The sequence below is a fragment of the Argopecten irradians genome, chromosome 14, assembly GCF_041381155.1.
Source record: "Argopecten irradians isolate NY chromosome 14, Ai_NY, whole genome shotgun sequence".
Classification (NCBI taxonomy): domain Eukaryota; kingdom Metazoa; phylum Mollusca; class Bivalvia; order Pectinida; family Pectinidae; genus Argopecten; species Argopecten irradians.
In genome coordinates, this window is record NC_091147.1 from 320,433 (window position 1) to 340,164 (window position 19,732).

General features: G+C 33.6%; 1 protein-coding gene and 1 long non-coding RNA gene across 3 annotated transcripts in view; one reads left to right on the forward strand and one right to left on the reverse strand.

Annotated features, from left to right (window-relative positions):
* Positions 1-19,732, reverse strand: part of LOC138308066 (uncharacterized) — a 38,342-nt gene that overhangs the window by 10,668 nt on the left and 7,942 nt on the right. The window contains exon 2 of the mRNA XM_069249016.1: positions 439-524. Coding sequence (XP_069105117.1) covers positions 439-510 — 72 coding nt within the window. The 5' untranslated portion in view covers positions 511-524. The remainder of the gene's footprint in view (positions 1-438; positions 525-19,732) is intronic.
* Positions 17,312-18,797, forward strand: LOC138307811 (uncharacterized). Of its 2 annotated transcripts, none has more exons than XR_011206044.1 (2): positions 17,312-17,791; positions 18,549-18,797. It is a non-coding gene; the product is annotated as an uncharacterized lncRNA (long non-coding RNA). The 2 variants fall into 2 exon arrangements; XR_011206045.1 differs by having other exon boundaries at positions 17,312-17,787.

Below are 19,732 nucleotides of genomic sequence, written 5' to 3' on the forward strand. Positions count from 1 at the left end.
TATAATATAAATGATAGAAGCAGGTCTAGGTTCTACAATAATCGTCTCCTACTATTTGTCAAAGTAAGGACATGAGCATTTTAGGGAGCAAGGAAATATGATAAATGTAAGTTGTGATTTAAACAAGTAAATAAAGAAGTAAACGATAACAGTAAAAGATATAAAGCGTGCTGTTGTATGTAACGCTCTCAGACAGCAAAATTGAAAGAAAATCATACAATATCTATATCATTTGCTCTCAAATTGACCGGCAGCTTTTATAGTCTGAGTTACAGCCTGAAGAAAGCAGTTCTGAACATATGACGTACGTGAAATTTTACATTTTGCGTGCTGCAATTCGGAATTTGGAAATTCAATAACAATATTTTCACCAGTGAAGTATAGCATCGGCATAGCCACGTTTTCACCCATTAACAAATCATTTATCATTCTATTTACCTCATTCTGACTTGTCTCTGTGTTTTTACATGCCCCTGTGCTTTCTTGTTTCTGTTGCTCTTGTGTCGCCATTACAGTCTTGTCTTCTGCAGTTAAAACATATCGTCATAAAGCTACAACGTCATTCGAATCCCTTCCTATCAGCGTACAACAAGTTAAACAACGATAAAGACATTTATAAAGTAGATCTAAATGCGATACTACAATATCTAATGTCGAACACGCAAACTTGACCACTAATATGACAAAAATATGATAAACTAAACCGATTCCTATTCAACTGTGTCGAATGCCTTCCCAAATTCTAAAAATAACATTGTTCAAGTTTACTTTATTCGTTGTATAGGCCTCCGGCCCAAAGTATATGTGCACAGTTATGATATGATACTATTACACCATATTATTATACATATAAGTTCACCAGTTACATTTGTAAATAATACAAAAGTGGAATGATGAACTTGATTCATCGGTTCATCGTTACATTTCTGAATAATAAACAAAAGAAAGTTGAACTTGGTTCATCAGTTTATATCATTTATAAATTAATTATTCTCATATTCAATTTTTCCTCAAATACATACAGTGTATAACTATACAGAAAGAGAGTGAATTTTTAATTTGTCCTGGTGAATACAAAAATGTTTGTTCTCGAGATTAGTCACTTGAAAACATCACTTTAACCTGGGAGATCAGTTCGCAAATGTATAACTAATATAATATTGTACAACTTGTTACATTAACGAATAACAGAAAGGAGAAACCAGCAGCTAAATTCAAAACACATTTTAATTATATATACAATATTATACAGAGATGGTTTACAAATATCTAAAGTAATTGGTGGTGGTACAAGAGTAATACGATGATTTAAAGTGTAACTTATCTGTATGCGAATGTCCTGGTATAATCCTTGATCCTTCCAGGTTTCAAATTCACAATAATCACAAATCCACAAGATAATTGAATGTCCACCGATGATTTGTAAAGTTCCAGGCAATATGAATAAATCCACACAAAGTGTTGTAATAATCCACAGATAAAGTCACAATAGCTCTCCCAATAGAATCTTATATGGCGCTGTACAATTCTTGGTATGTCTTATTACAGGTCTCATTACAGTTCTGATTAGCCTTGGGCAGCTGGAGTTATATATAGCTAAACCGTAATTCAAGAATATTGGAGAACCTTCTACTTCTAGAAATATCTAACTAAAAACAGTAAACAAGTAAACACACATAACTTTCTGGAAATAGATCATTCTAGGTCTCTACTTAAAATCAACATGTTTACAAACATATTTGTTTATACATGATTAAATTCTAGAAAGTTCTATTAACCTTAAATCAATGATATGACCTTCATTAGGATGTATTGATAAAAAAAGCTATAGGTGTTATCTCCCTTATCTCATAACTACATGTATTTAGTGTCATACATAACACACCCCCTCCTTAAAGAAAAGAAAGTTTTCTTGAAAAGGAAACTTTCTTGACATATCAAGTAATATTTAAATCCTTGATAAAGCATCAGCTAGAGAATATTGTCTTTCCCTTTTGATATGTTTGATGTCAAGATTTGTACTCTTGCAAAGTCAAACTCCACCTGAGAATTCTATGATTTTTTGTTTTTCATTTTCCCAATGAATGTCAAAGGGTTGTGGTCGGTGAAGACCAACACAGGCACAACTGTAAGTGCATAGATACACATCAAATTGGTTTAAGGCCAATAATCAATGCTAAACATTCTTTCTCAATGGTGGAATAATTTCTCTGGTGTTTGTCAAACTTTTTCCGAGAAATAACATATTGGAAAAGTGGATGGTCAATTTGTTCACAGCTACCTTCTCTGCATCAAATAACATGCATCCTTCAACCTACAATCGCTGGCGTCAACAAACAGTATTAAACTGTTTATTAAAATTCTGGAGCAGTCGAGAACTGGTGCGAGTTTTTGATCTCAGTAATGGCCTTATCCAATTTCTCATAGGTCTAGACTTACATTCGTGCATGACCACCAAGACAAATTTTGACATTTTTCTTTTTAACAAAGCAGTAAGGGAGCACTGTAAGTGGTGCCTGCTAAAAAAAATATATAACAGAGAAATTTTGGACAAAAATTTTACTGTAGTAATCCAGCCATACCAAAGAAACCTCAACAGATCTCTCTTGCCCTCCAGGAGCGTGGAAAATCTATCTAATTGATTCTACTAATGGCTTCCTGTGATGAACAGGTTTAAAAAAACCTGCCACCCCTGTCCTACAACATGGCCTAAAAATTCAACAGTTGCATACAAAAATTCACATTTTCAAATAAGTTTTACAAGTCGCATTTTCATGGTAGTGAGTCTTTCGAAAGAATTCACGAATCCCCGCGTAGATTGGTCATTCCCACGTGTCGTGGAGTAGTTTGATGACGTCATCAATGTATCCTTCACAGCCTTCCAGGTCTGATATCACCCGCTGTTAAGAAGACGTTTGAAACGTTGCCGGGGTCTAATTCTTCATACCAAATGGCATAACTTTGTACTGGTGTACAAACCTTGCCCAGACAGGTTACAAATGCCGACACTTCTTTAGCTCTTTCTGTTTAATGGCACCTGCCAATATACCCTTTAAACATGTCAAACTTGCTTACGTACTTGGCTTTGCCAACTTTGTCAATACATGCGTCAAATCCTTGGGAATTGGATAAGAGTCTGTTTTACTGACAGAGTTTACTTTTCTGAAGTGCAGTACAGAACCGGTATGTCTTGTCTGGCTTTGGCACCCAGAACACATGGAGAGCTCCATTCACTTTTGCTTGGTTCAATAATATCATTGTCCAACATGTATTGAATTTCTTTCTTTAAGTGTTTTCTTCTTTCAAAGGATTGACACGGTAAGGATGTTGCTTGACAGGTGGCGCATCGCCTACATCCACGTCATGATAGATAGCATCTGTTTTGCCTGGTGTATCCGGAAACAAATGTTTTAAACTCAAGTATCAAAATCTTTCAGTTCATTGCGTTCCTTTTCTGATAGATGACACAGTTTCTTGTACAAGTTCGCGAGCACATCTGAGTTGAGTTCCGTAAACTTAACACCACAGTCTAAACCTACATCTTGTACACCACCATCTAATGGTCTAATTTACAAATATCAGCTGTACTTTCACTTTGTGATGGTACAGAGGCCAAAGTTTGCAAAAGCTGGTTGAGAGGTCTTGCTCTCTTCTCTATCTACATATTTCTTTAAGCATATTAACAATGACATAAATTGAGTTTTCTTGCGCCTCCCTGGAGTTTGTACCTATGTAGTTTAACATCATCGACCTTTTTCTCAACAACATAAGGTCCTAAATATCTAGCATTGCAAAGGCTGAACCCGGTATTGGTAATAGAGCCAAAATTTTGTCACTCTGGATCATAAACTTCTTGCATCGGGCCATCTTTATCATACCATGCTTTTCATTTTGGTTTGATAACCGGCCAAATTTTCCTTTTGCCAGTTCACATGCCCTTGTCAACTTCTTTGGCTTAAAGTTAGACACATACTACTAAGAGATTCACTTTTAGAAATCTCTCGTCCAAAAATTTTGTCTCTTTCAAAATTTTCAAAGGACCACGTACAGTATGTCCAAACACAAGTTCAAAGGGGACTGAAGCCAAGAGATTCTTGTACAGATTCTCTAACGCCAAACAACAACATGTGTATTTACCTTCGTCCCAATCTCTTTTGTTTTCAAACAATAAGATCTCATCATATTCTTCAATGTCTGATGAAAACGTTCTAAAGCACCCTGAGACTCTGGATGATAAGCACTAACTTATACTGCTTGATCTGGAGCTGGTACATGACTTGTTGAAAAATACCAGACATGAAATTCGAACCTTGGTCCGATTGGACAGCTTTTGGAAGACCAACCAATGTAAAGAATTTAACCAAAGCCTTGACTATGTTAGGGGGCTTTAATATTCCTGAGTGAAATGGCGTCAGGAAAGCGTGTGGTAAGCACCAATCATAATAGTTATAATGAATAACATCATTCCCAGAATTAGTTTTGGGAAAGTGGACATACACGGTCTAATACGGACTCTACTAAAATGGTTCCCTAAAATGCTGGTATGGGGTGGCGCAAAGGGTGCAATCAAAGGTTTTTACTGCATTAGGTTTTCCACTATCTACCTGTAAAGTAAGGTAAGACACTACAAAAATAAGCCACATCCCGTTTCAACTAATGGGCACAAAAGAATGTGATCTAAGATTCCAGTTATAAGTCCTTGGTCACAAATAGTCTGCCACTGCCCATAGGTACATCATGAGACTAACTCATAATTATCTGCAATATACATCGGTGGGACAAACTATTTGTTGATTTGAACAACCTATACTGTCTTTCTCGGGAGACACATCAGGGGGGGCGCCACTTGCGCATTAAACACACCTCCTGACTTACGGAAGTAACAAAAACCGGGACTTTCTCAGCCTCTTCCTCACTCAAAGCCCGATTACACAATAAGGATGATTTCAGGATCTTTCTCCTGTTCTACTATAAGCTCCTCTCTAGACAAAGATGATTTACTCATCATGTCAGACAAAGAAGTACCACTTGTTAGGAACAACTCTATCTACTATCAAAGTCTACAGGATTGCTCAAAAAGATCACACTTGCTCCCGACATCCTCTATATCATGAGCCAAGAAAGTGTCACCTAACCCTGGACTATAATGATCCTCAACTACTGCAACATCAGAAACCTTCTTACTCATTGAAACGAGTTTACAGCACAAGAAGGGAAAATACCAGAAATTTCCTGTTGAATAGATCTCGAATGCATCATCTGTTTTTTATCAGGGATACTGGACACTAAGGGATCTACCCTAACTTTCTCTCCAGCCAAGTCATTGCCTAAAATGAGCGACACGCCCTCTATGGGAAGTTCGCGTCTAACACCAATGGTGACAGGCCCAGTAACCAAGTCTGACTTTAAATAAACAGAATGGAGAGGCACATTAACAAAACCTAACTCTACACCTTGAAGCAAAACACTACTACCACATGAGGTCTCCTCAGACAAAGGCACTACGCCATCTAATATCAAAGAATGAGAAGCCCCAGTATTCTCGCAAAATCTTCACAGGTTTCAAGTTGGTAAATATCACTAGTAAGTGAAACAAAACCTTCAGAAATGAAGGGAGAGTACTTCTCCAAGACACTATCAGACTCTGAGCTCTTAATCTCAACAGACACTTTAGAATCTTCCACAATATCACTAAGTTTCTGACTAGGCTTTGACATAGCTAACACAGAAGGAACTGACTGTTTACGCCTTTGCTCCTTACGCTGGAGAGAATAACATTCAGACATAGTATGCCCTACTTTCTTGCAGTAATTACAAACAGGACCAGAAGGAGACCCCACAACCTACCCTATCATCTGTTTTAGAAGCAGACTTAGTTTTATCACCTAATTTAGGTTTGTCGTAGGAAGGGCCACTAAAGGTTGGGTTCCTAGGCTGACCAAATTTACTAGTACCTGTGGTACTGTAGTTTTTGTCTTGAGAACTGTTTTTAACAAATGAGCCTTTGTGGGTGAGGAGCGTAATCATCAGCCATTGTAGCTTGCTTCACTAAGGGGTTTCAACTTTTCTCTCGATCTAAATGAGTTTTTATGTTTGTGTGGACACAACGTTTTAAACTCCTCTATCAACAATAAATTGCCTCAATTTACCGAAATCCTCATCAATTTCTTTAGAATCACACCACCTATTAAATAATTGTTCATTTTTTTCTCTGGCAAATTTCTACATGAGTTTGTTCATCTCTCTTTCTCGAGTTTCGAAATTTCTGGCGGTAAGCCTCAGGAACTAACTCATAAGCTTTCAAAATAGCTTTCTTGACTACTTGGTAATTTGAAATCTCATCTACAGATAAAGAAGAATAAATGTCTCTAGCTTTACCAATCAAGACACTTTGAAGAAGCATTGTAAGCTTATCTTCAGGCCATTTCATACTATCAGCTATTTTCTCAAAATGCAGAAATACTTGTCAACTTTCTTTCTCTTGAAAAGGAGGAACTAACCTAATGTTTCTACTGACATCAAAACCTCTGTTTCCTTGTAAACCCCTAAAAGTTAGATTCTTGAACTGTCTTGAGAAGCTAGCTCTAATTCTTTCATTCTAAGTTCTGTTTCAGCTTGAATTTTCTGCTTCTCTAGCTCTAACATCTGATCTCTCTCAATCTCTTTTTCTTTTAATTCTCTTTCAATTTCTTTTTCTCTTAACTCTTTTTCTATTTCCATTTGTCTTAGTTTCATTTCATGTTCAAGTTCCATTTGTCTAATTTGAATTTCTGAGCTGACTGTTTCCTCTATACTATCTAATGCACTAGAGTCAAATTTGTCATATGTCAACAAAATATCTTATAATTACATTCCTAATTTCAGCTTTCCTCAAATTAGTTTTGATAGTAAGGCCTAAATGTTTACCCAATAACAGTAAATCCTTCTTACTAACTTGCAAAAGAACTTCCAGGGATGGCGCTTTAACAAACTGTTCTACCTGCATAGTAGTCATATTTATCTAGCTGTTGGTTTCAAATGTAAACTCAAAGTTTGTACACAAATTTTTGAAAATTTCTTAATTAATTTTTCAAAGTTAGAATTTCACAAATTGAATATCGATCCCGGACGAGCCCCCCAATTCTGTTACATTAACGAATAACAGAAAGGAGAAACCAGCAGCTAAATTCAAAACACATTTTAATTATATATACAATATTATACAGAGATGTTTACCATATCTAAAGTAATTGGTGGTGGTACAAGAGTAATACGATGATTTAAAGTGTAAACTTATCTGTATGCGAATGTCCTGGTATATAATCCTTGATCCTTCCAGGTTTCTAAATTCACAATAATCACAAATCCACAAGATAATTGAATGTCCACCGATGATTTGTAAAGTTCCAGGCAATATGAATAAATCCACACAAAGTGTTGTAATAATCCACAGATAAAGTCACAATAGCTCTCCCAATAGAATCTTATATGGCGCTGTACAATTCTTGGTATGTCTTATTACAGGTCTCATTACAGTTCTGATTAGCCTTGGGCAGCTGGCTGGAGTATATATAGCTAAACCGTAATTCAAGAATATTGGAGAACCTTCTACTTCTAGAAATATCTAACTAAAAACAGTAAACAAGTAAACACACATAACTTTCTGGAAATAGATCATTCTAGATCTCTACTTAAAATCAACATGTTTACAAACATATTTGTTTATACATGATTAAATTCTAGAAAACTAAGTTGTTTATTGTGTATTTGCAATGATATCTTGGATTTGTTTATTATTGTTTCCGATTTAAATATGTTTGATGAAACCATTTTAATAAGTGTTCATTTTTTCTGGAAGTATATTTTATAATCTTTCAGCTAAGCATCGTGCTAAAATTATGTAATCAACATTCAGAAGTGTAATCGGACGCCAATTTTTAAATATAGTGCATCACCTTCCTTGTATATCAAGGAAAAATTTACCTTCTCTTTTCAATCATATCATGGTTTATTTTGGAAGCTCTCATAGCAGCATTTCGGAAGCAGGTTTTGAAGTATTTCCAAAATTTCTCATAAAATGGCTATAATAACCTCATCTGATCCTGGTGATTTATTTAATTTCATCGAATTGATGACCTCACTTATTCTTCTTTAGAAACATAACAATCACATAATACAATGTTTTCCTTACTTATTTTTTTTCATGAAATTGCTTAAAAATCGTTAGAACTATATAAATGTCCAAAAATTATTTACCAGTAAATAGTTTTACTGTTGACCGATGTAAAACGTTTGCAGGACTTAATTATTGACGCCATGCTTAATTGATAACGTCATAAACACCGGTGCGCCGAACCCAAATATCGTTTCCACGAAAGTCTTTCTCGCCACAAACTGTGATCTGTTTCTGTTTTAGACTTTTGTTCAGTCAAAAATATTTCCCCTCGGTGTTGGTACCAACCCTAGAGACTGTTTTCCTCGTCCTCCGGCCTCGAGAAACAGTTCCTGGAATTGGTCCCATCACTTCAGGAAAAGAGTTTTGACTGTTGACTCGTACGGCATGAAGCAATTGTATATTGTGACTTCATATGTTTTTAACGATAATATCTGGATCCTGGTAAACGTTCTTTTAATTATCAGAATCAATCTATTATAACTCGTTTCTTACATTGGTTTTCGAGCAAACACTTCGTTCGGAAGCTTTCTGATTGTTAACTTTACGTCAACCTATGTAACGATATGTTAATCAGTAGTATATATTTGAAGACGTAAGCTGTCTTACCAGGGCAATCCCGATCCGATTTCCATTGGGCCGATTCTCATTGGGAGTGGAATATATGTAAGGACATGTTATGTAAACAATGGACTGGACAGGACCTTCGTTGAAGCAACCCCTCCCATAATACCTCTGATATTTTTCTTTTGTTTAATTGATTTTCTTTAGCTTTATTAATACGAATATATTTAAAGCAATATATTTAAAATTGATGAAAATTACTTGTATTCAAAAATAAAAAAATTACAGATGAAGACAAGTGTCAAAGCATATTTAAAGTTAAAACCAGGCTATGATGTCAACTTTTGTTGTCACCCGTGCTTTAGTTGAAATATTGTTCAAGTACTTTTTCTGTCTGTAGATAAGTACACCTTTACTGTACGTCAGTTTACCTGTAGCTGTAGATTAGTTTCAACTAATCTACGGGTCCAGGTAAACTAATGTACAGTGAAAGGTAGAGAACAAAACTACATACAGCATTGTGAAAAGACAGATAAATAACAAATAAATCAAATTAAATTCAATATAAATGTAATAAAAAACTTCAATAATACATATTATTACATATTTTCTGTTTCATATATTGATTCCTGGACATCGGCATAAATCCAATCATATCAAACACTACCTAAAAATACTCCTTGTGTTGAAAATCCAAACTCTTTAGTACATGTATTTTGACAGCACAGACATTCCTAAAATGATGTTTTGATTTTTAGTAGAAACATGCACTTTCTTTCTTTGAAAATTGAATGCTTTCATTAAATTTCTTGTCCCAATAACTTCACTGTTTTTAAATTACTTCATTTCTTGAATACATACACATAACACATAAATCCACGTTTCCCGAATTGAATACTTTCGGTGATTGATTGTGTGATTTCTTATCCAAGAATCACACAAAGCCTACTGAACAAATTTGAAAAAATTAAGCTTTGGTTTCTTTTTATCACTTTGCCTTATTCACTTTACTCCAATGCAGTGTCCTGTAGAATTCACTCAATCTTGATATTGTGGTTTTCAACAGGAACAATCATATTATTTAACTGTTGTTATTGCTTCATTTCATAACGTAGAGCGGTATATTCAAAATTGATGTTTCCATGGTAATCCTCCATACCTTGTGAATATCCGACAAGTTATATCCAAGTGAATTGTCTGCTTCTGACATAAACAGCAGTTAAATTAACATATCACAAAATATACTCGCTTAATGGAAATTTGATAATCATTTTAGATAGTTTGACTTCATAAAGATCTGATCTGCACTGTCTGCCATGTTGCCTCTTGTACTGCTCCACTAAGAATGAGGGGGATTCAAACTCACAAAAAAATCTCTGGTAAAAACATTGGTATGGAATTTCATGACAATTTCATGCAATGCACGCATGACCAGAGTAGACATTACGCAATTGTTTTAAAATGTAGTTACCACTGTACACCAGAGTGCCATGTTTTAAGTAAGAGAAACACCTCAAACTGTAGATTGGTCAAGATAATGAACAATGCTCTGCCCTTCGGGCCTCGCTTTGTCCAATATCTTGACTAATCTACAATTTTCGGTGTTTCTCCTATACGTACATTCCTTAACAAAAACAGCATTTACTTTTTAAAATGTAACTGTATAATGCGATTGACGATATTGTAGATTCCCAAAACTTCAGAGCCCATGTCAGTAACCATTTAGCTATGTCTACATAAAATATGGAGAGTGTAAAAAATAGATTTCTTTGATATTTGGGTTTATGGAATCATAAGTGAATAGCTTCCCAAAAAAGAAATTTTCAAACAATTCATAAAAAACCATAATATCAAAAAAATCAACTTTGATGGAAGGGGGATAACTTGTGTGAGGGAATCAGTGGTGATTTATATCTAGAGCGAAGTATGACTTAAACTAACCATTGGCAAATAAAGTAGTCCGCGTCGTAGTTATCACCTTTACGCCGTAGCTACCTGAAGTAACCGTATTTAGATACATCACCAGGGAGATGATCTGAGGTAACCTGATATAGTTAGGCCACCAGGAAGATGACGACCTGAAATAACCATATGTAAGTAGAACTCAGAGGGGATGCCTGAGGTATCTATATATAGAAAAGTAAACAGAGACATGAACTCAAGTAACCATATATTCATGAGGTTACTGTATATGTAGACATCTTAGAGAAGGGATGACCTGCAGTAACCATACATAGATAGATCTAAAGAGATGTCCTGAGGTAATCATATATACATGTAGATAGGGCACAAAGAAGATGGCATGAAGAAACTACAGGGTGACTAATTAATTATGTTACACTTTCAAAGCTCAATATGTTCTTTAATACAGTACGTCAAGCACAAGGATTTCATCTCCAAAAAGCCTGCAATCATACATTTCATATTTTGATTAAAAAACAGCTTAACAAACAAATCTAGGTAATATTAGAAACGATTTTCACAAAAGACACATTTTTGAAATATGATGTTAAATCGACGTTATCCTTGATATTTGAGTAACCTTTGAACAGTAGCATTGAAGATTTGTTCTTGTTTTATAATGCCTAATTATAAGCAGAGCGTTTACTTGAGGTCATCGGTTACTTTAGGTCGCACTTCGCGCTTGTAAGTCCTCTGCGCACTGATTGGTGCATCAAATTTCCTCCCTTTGCGGAACTATAAAAGTAAACCAGACAGAAAGTTTGAAGTTACAGCAGGTGTAAACATCTAAGCAATCATAAACGGGATTAATTTTGAGCAGCAACAAAGGAATTGACTTGCACAACTGATTGAAAGTGATGTAAAATTCTTATTAGGGCTTTTCACCTTCACCCTATTAGGGTTTTTCACCTTCGGATGAAAAGAGCTATTGTTTTTGATATTTTTTATTATAAGGGCTTTTCACCTTTGGGGAAAAGACCTATTGTTTTTGTTCTTTTTTATTAATACTACAAGCTAACCGATATTAACATAATATATAATTCATTTTTCGATTATGTGAACAGGACGTACAAGCAACTATTTCACATAATGAATAACTTGAGTACCCCTGTGCTTGGGCTGAGGTGACCAATATTACATTTTACGGTACCGGAATATCAGTTGAGATGGACTGTTTTTTATCTTGTACACACGTTCCTTTCACATATTCATAAAAAATGTAACTGCCGAAGACAGATAAATCTGGGTCAAATAATCGATGAAATGATAAAAAAGACCACGACCAAGTGCATCGTGGGTCGCGATAGGCCTAGGACGTCTCCTTGCAGGCGCTGTATAAAATTTGCTAATTATTATTTGTCTAGATGAAATAAATGTTGTTTTGCCGAGTCATCGCGTCTTGATGTGTGTACCAAAATATAACTGGTATTGTTAGATACTGACCGTGCATCCAATGTAAATCCTAAAGATATAAAATTATACATTTTGTAGTAATAGCTACATGTTCATGTAGCCCTCACCAGATTTGTGAATAGTTTGAATATGCATGATATATTTAATAAAATAAATATTAAAAGAAAGAAAAAAAATCTTTATTTTTCTCGTCAATAGGGCCCCAGGGGTTGGGTCCCCCGAGGTTCCTCACAAAACAAACAAAACTATTTGAAGAAGCATTCGCACTAATAAGGCAATACATAATCTTAGGACTCACAACTTCGTACATGTTTTTTACAAAAAATGATTTGAATATCACAGTCATCTATAACTATAATATCATTTGAAGAGATGAAATACTTTATGAAAAAGCTCTTTTATGCGTACTTATAAAACAATTGAAAATATAGCAAACAAAACAAAACGTTTGAATGTGAATTTGAAAAAAAAAATTAATAATATATCCACATTTCCTTCATTGCACATGATTATATTTCTTCTTACAAAATTATCATTAGAGTAATAGGAGTCGCAGTGGCAAAATGTAAATATTTTGTCATAAACTTTATTGAGAATATTTGTGAGGACTTAATCAGGAAAACTTTGGATTGTTTTACATACTCAGTGATTATACATTTTCCTGGGATATCTGGATTATATTCATTGACTAATTCAACAATATTGGAAGTAAACTTGGAAGTACCTCGTAATTAAACTCTTTCACATAGACAAGACCCGCTTGAATAAGCACATTACTTTTCAGTTATTTTCCCCAATATTGAAGCAGCGGGTTAAAAATAGAGGCTGGCTATACATATAATCACTTTTTTCTTCAAAAAGAAAATTAAATATATCCACTCAAGCAAGTAACATTTCTTATAAAATATCGGTATATTATTTAACTGCAAACGCTTGAAAGTGCAGTTAAAACAAGTTAAATCTAATTCGGAATCCATTTTATAACTAAAGATAGGAAATATTTCCCAGTACCTTTCCATAATAATATTGTAATTGTTTGGCATGTTATCAATTTTGTCCACACTTTTAAATCATTTAAAAAACATGCCATATGTATAATCTTATAGCAGATACTTTTGCAAAAAAAACTGAAATCCGGGAAAATTGCATCTCAAAGGCTGAAATGTAGCCAGAGAGGATTTTCCAAAAAAAAGCAAATTTGTTTTTGGTGACTGTAAATTCAAAATTGACCATAGTTACCATAATAAAACAACAATTAGAGATATAATTTTGTAAATTAACATACATTCTATAAAATTAGTGCATTTTTATTCCTGCATTTTCCCCAACAGTACACAAACGCCTAACAACTATATGTTCTTGGGTGAAACAAATGGTACCTTTTTCAATATCAGAAATAAAAAAACAATTACAAAAAAATACGTTTTCTTTAAAAACTCAAACTCAAATTACTAATTAAGATTATCCTCCCATCTTAAGTAGATAAAAACTATTTGAGATTAAATTTATGAAGATTCAAGAGCAAAACAGAATTATACTTGATTTTCAAATAAAACATGTTTAAACTAAATTCCAACACCACAAAGGCTGCAATCATAATTTTGACCAATCAGGGCCCTTTATTTTGTTACCTTGACAACAAAATATATAAAATATATATAAAATAGTATATATACTGTTACTATTGTCTTTAGCATACCTCATTACCCATATGTACCAATTTTCACTTATATCTAAAAAATATCTACATTTTAACAAATTAGAGTCGCTCATTTTGTTATCATGGAAATCAGGCATTTCAAAAGTGTTCCTATGTTATTCAGCATACTTCATAACCACTATATACTATTTTTCACTTAAATCAGACAATATCCAAATTTCAAGCAATCAGGGGCCTCCATTGTCTTACCATGGCAACCAATATTTTTGAAAGTGAAACTGTGATATTCGGCATACCTCATAACCCCTTTGTAACAATTTTCACTTCAATCTGACATTATCTAAATTTTAGAAAATCACAGGCCTCCATTTTGTTACCATGGCAACCAATATTTTCGAAACTGTTACCATTATATTTAATATCCAATATTATTACGATGCACTGATTTTCTCTTAAATCGGACTCTGAAATCTTAATGTTTAGCTAGGTATATTAACAAAACAGAGTTCTGTTGCTACCTGCACTCGGTTAAAAAACTGTTTTCCCGGATTTAAATTTTGAAACTAATTTACATATCGACAGATAATGTCCAGAGTATGGTTTTAATACCGGGCAAAATTATTTTTGTATTTTTTTAAGATATTTTACATTGGTACAAAGAGCATTGACATATGAAATTCATATTTATTTTTTTTTAATCTAAATCGTCATATACATATATTTAAAACATGGCTGTGATTTCATCTTATGTTATAGCTTGAGGTATAATTAGAGCAAGGTCTACTATTATCACCTACTACTGTGGAATAGTTACCTTTTGTTGTGGAATAGTTTGTGAACTGTTCCACAGGAAAAGGTACCTATCCCACAGTTGAAGGTGAATGTAGTGACTTGTGAAGATAGCTTAGTATTGTAGTCAGAAATACATCCTCATTCATTAAATCCTCGGGGAAATGGATTGAAGATTAACCAAGGTACTTGTCAATGTTGTTGTGATGTATTTGTAAACTTATTTTCACAATACTGATATACATATATATATATATGCATACAATTTTCATCACTTCATTTCAAAATAAATTTCATCAGTTCTTTCACAGCCATTGTATCCATAACCCAGAAAAGAATTCACTTGAACAAATCCAGAAGAGAGAAGATTAAATCCCATGAGACAAATGCTGAATTATTTGCCAAAATGAAATTACAGACGCTTGACATGCTTTTTTTCCATATTTTGTATATGTATATCCAAATCACTTCATATTCCATAAAAAATTCATCAATCAAACAAATTTACATCCCAACGCGTTTAAAGAAGATAATAATTCCAAAGGAATACTTTCAAAAAACACACTCTGTTGCTACATGATTTCACTATTTTGTGTATATATCCAAAACATTGGGGAAGATTTTGTTGGGTTTTTTTTCCTCTAAGGCCTGTGCTGCATGGGAAAAGATTTTTGGCCAAGTTACCTCAAATCTATATCCAAAATCTTCACTTTTGCATATACAGAGCTACATATTTATGGTCCTCCATGTTGAACAGTGAAAACTAAACTAAGTAAATGAATCAGTGTGAGTACCATATAGTACCTGTGCATGGATATTTAAAAAAAATCATGCAAATCATGATTCTTGTTCGCAGACTGAGGTAAATAAAAGAATCACAAATAGGTCTCAAGGTTTAAATATGTAGTAAGGGTTTACCTGGAGCTGTGAAATAGTTAAACAATACCCAGTGTAATAGTTAAGAGTGACAGTGACGTTCAGTGCCATGTTTTAAGTATGAGAAACACCTCAGTTTTCGGTGTTTCTCCTATACATACTTTTCTCTAATACTGTAAACCAAATTATGTACACGGGCTGTTATTATAGATATAATGCACTCTCGAGGTGTTCCGTGAAAAAGGCAAAGTTCCATCTCTATGCACATATATGCATTGTATATAATAATGAGTTATTAAGTGTGTCGCGTTTTCTTTATTTTATATATAAACAGTGTACACATATACATAATCACTCGACTGAGTTATATCATATCTGAAAAGGAGCCAGGAATAAAAACCAAAAGAGTAGTTGCCTAGTAAACAGAGTGTTTTACAGTACCAGGTATTCCCTATTCAATATGATAGTAATTTTCTTGAGTTTTATTTTAAATATTAAAGACATTAATTTGCAAGGTGCACCCTTTTAGATAAGCAAAAGAAGAGATTAAGTAAAAAGGAAGAATATTTGAAAGAACTGAGAGAAAGAAGAAGTGGCAATGGACTGACAAGGCTCATCATTCTCAATGAGATTCGTAAAAGCATATGTAAAATAATTAGATACCACACAAAGATCATGACTATTTCCAAATCTAAATATTAAATTGGGACTTTACACAGTGATAAGTGATGAGCAGACAGTTACATCATATTAAGATAAAACGTTTAAAAAGTGACAAAAGTATCATTATTCTAAAATCTTTCCCATTTTCTCCATTCATTGACAACTTTCATATATGTTTTTCACCCTTGGTGGTTGCAATGTATTTTTGAGTCCTGTAAATACCCTTCAAAAGATTTTTAAACGCATTCATTGATAAACCAATTTGGAGACAACTAGCACTATAAATATATTGCTTAAGCACTAAAATGACATCATTATCTGTATATTTTTTTCAGTTAGAAAGTCCAAAAATGAAAGATTCCATATTAAACGCAAATGGGACAAAAAAAGCATCTCTAATATGGATTCAAAATTTGATAGAAATACCTGAACTATAGTTTCAATTTCAGTTTTACACTGATGACAGTAAGGAGTTTCTACAAGACCTATTTTAAACAGATATGAATTTGTGGTTAAAACATATTGATTAATTCTAAACTGAAGCGACTGCAATTTCGTGTCTCTGGTACTGATAAAAGGAATAATGTATTTTTGTCTCCATTTATGATTGTCAAAACCAGAAAGTTTATTGGAAATTTCATCTGATGAGAAAGTGTTTTAATGGCATTGATTACACCTTGATATAAGAAAATCTGTACGCATATTAAATTTCTGATTAAACTCATATCAACTGTAAAACACTATTCTCACTATTTTTTTATCATATCATTCAGGATTAAAACACCCGTCTGCAACCATTTTTTTATATAAAAAAAAAAACCTTCTATTGCATAAATTGTATTGATTTATTATGCCAAGTAGGAACTTTAAGAACGTTATCATTTTTCTTTTAAAAGTTTTCAGACTTTAAAGTAAGTTTACACCAACGTTTGAAAACTTTCCGAATCTCTCCAAAACATGTTTTTTACAGTTTTGTTGACATTTTGAAATACAATCACTACCACAATGAGCCAATATGTTTTCATTACCAAACCTTTTGAAATACAAGCTCCTTTCTCCCTTAATGTGTACAACCTACGTATCCATGTTAATTTCAGGGAGTCATTAAATGATTCTAAATGAATCATTTTAAGTCAACCCTTATGAAAACTTTTAGTAGTTATATCACTTCTCAGATTTACCATTCTATAAAAAAAGTTATAGAGTTCTCTATTCATTTTTAACTAGTTTAAAGCGAATAGTCGGGCAAGTGACTGTAAAATCGGTAAAAATGGTATTAATATATCCGGTATAATTTCTTATGAATTAGAAAAATAAAACTTTCCGTCAAAATCGCTGTACATGCGAAGAAAATAATAATATCTATGGGAATCCTAAAAGTCCTCCCGGACGGCTAAGAGTGCAGTTCAATCTTAACGCATGCGCAACACCCACCACTCTCCGTAGTAAACAAAACATGGCTACCGTAGTTTTGAACCAAAATGTTTCCGCCAAAACAACCAACTAACTCACCTAAAATGCGAAAGGAAAGGCAATGGAGCAGCGACAATCCCAACAACTGACTCGGTAAACATTACGACGCATGGAGAGTGTTAATACAACTTGTTATAGTGAAGAGAACAGTTCAAACGAGCACGCGGCTCCGGACCGCTACTGTAACAGTTACGTTAGGCCTACTACGTACCCGGTACTCCCTGCTCAGCTGATTGTGAGTGAGTCTTCGTATTTTGATCATTATGTAAATAGTCCCTAGCAGTATTTTTTCATAAATGAGTGGTCACATATGGTCACATGTTTCATACCTGTTCCCCAATCGCGTAAAACGTAACCCTGGGGTAAATAGCGGTTCTTTAGTGGGGCCTCTTTAGGGGTAATGAATGCCCTGTATGCTACCGGTCAATTCATACAGTTCTGATGTATATATTTATAGATTTTTAATTTGTAAATTTTTGTTCTGTACATGTTCTGGTAGTGTTATACACATACATTTTATATAGGATTTACATTGTAGGTTAATTGGTAAAATTGTATTGTATATGTTCTGATATACACATATACATATGTACATGTAGGTTTTAGCTTGTTCTTTAGATATATTTGGAGGACACATACAATATTATTTCTGGTCATAATAATAAATAGTGTTTGTATATTTATTACAACTGTACCTGGTTCATGTGTATATGACAAACTTTACAGAGTTGAAATGTACTGCAGCCATGTATCATTTATAATTATTCTGAATTTTTGTTGGAACAATAGATAATGAATTTTGTATCTTTTTTGAAACAATATTTGATTCTATCAAATGCATCAGTGACACATTCACAACTTATAAAATGTTTTCTCTAAAATAAAAAAAACCTGTAGAATGAACCTACATTTATTCATTTATATATATTTGAAATTGATCATTTCAATTTTTGTCATATTCAACAGATATAAAAAATTGCTGGTTCTTTTTTTCAGGCACCATGCATGCATAGTGACATGAATACAGAAAGTTCATCCCTTGGACCTGTATACAAGTGTATGTATATATACATATACATACAATTAGCATCATATGAAGACTGAAGAATGTTGATTTGAGTGCTCTTGAAAGTAAACTTTTCCAATATGGACCTAGAAGATCATGAACAGAACATTTAAACAGTATTAATTTATTGAATGTTCCTTTCAACTGTAATCATTAAATAAAATTATGATGCAATACTTTTTCATTGTTTAACTTTGTAGAAATATTTGTTTATATTAGTCCTCTAGATCCAGTGATTATAATTCTTGCATCCATATGCCTGCCCATTTGTTTGTCAGGGCTTGTGAGATAGCTTTTCAATTACTTTTAAAATATAAGGATTTTTTTTACATATAGCAATATAGATAACATTGTCTTAGGATTTCTAAATTCTACTTTACAAGAGAGTAGACTCAACATATAAATAAAACCATAAAACTAGCAAGTTATCTGAAATGTTAAAAATCTTTTTGTCTGAACCAAATTTCACATTTATTGTCTATGTGTAACTTGTACATAGACCATTTATGTATTAATACTGTAGTAACAGTGATGACAAACACATAGACTAAAATGTAGTATGTAGTACTATGTACATCTGTCTTTGATTTGAGTTCTAAACAAAAAAGTGGTACCTAATGGGAAGTTGTGACTTGGGCGGAGGGTGAAATACAGAAGAAATAGCTACACATGGAAAAAAGAAAGATATACAGTACCATATGGATTCAAAGTTGCTCCAAAATCAATGAGACTAAATAACCAAAAAAAAAGCCATGTAAACCCCAAATATGCAATGATTAGATCAATGATAAAGCACCCTTCCACTTCCAGTTATCTGTAGCTATTTCTTCTATATTTCAACCCCCCACTCAAGTTACAACTTCCCAACCTCATGATTCTTCTGTCTTTTAGCCCCCCCACCGATCTTGTTTTTAGCCCCCCCCCCCACCCCCCACACCAACACACACATACCTGATTGATTGTCATGTTATTTCAGGTTCCTATTCAGGTATTATTCCTAAAAACCTAAAAGGGTATACACACTGTGTACTCTCAAAGGAGGGGAACCACTTCATTCAAAAATGGAATTTACAATTTCATCTTAATTTTGAAATTTTCAATTTAATTATTAATT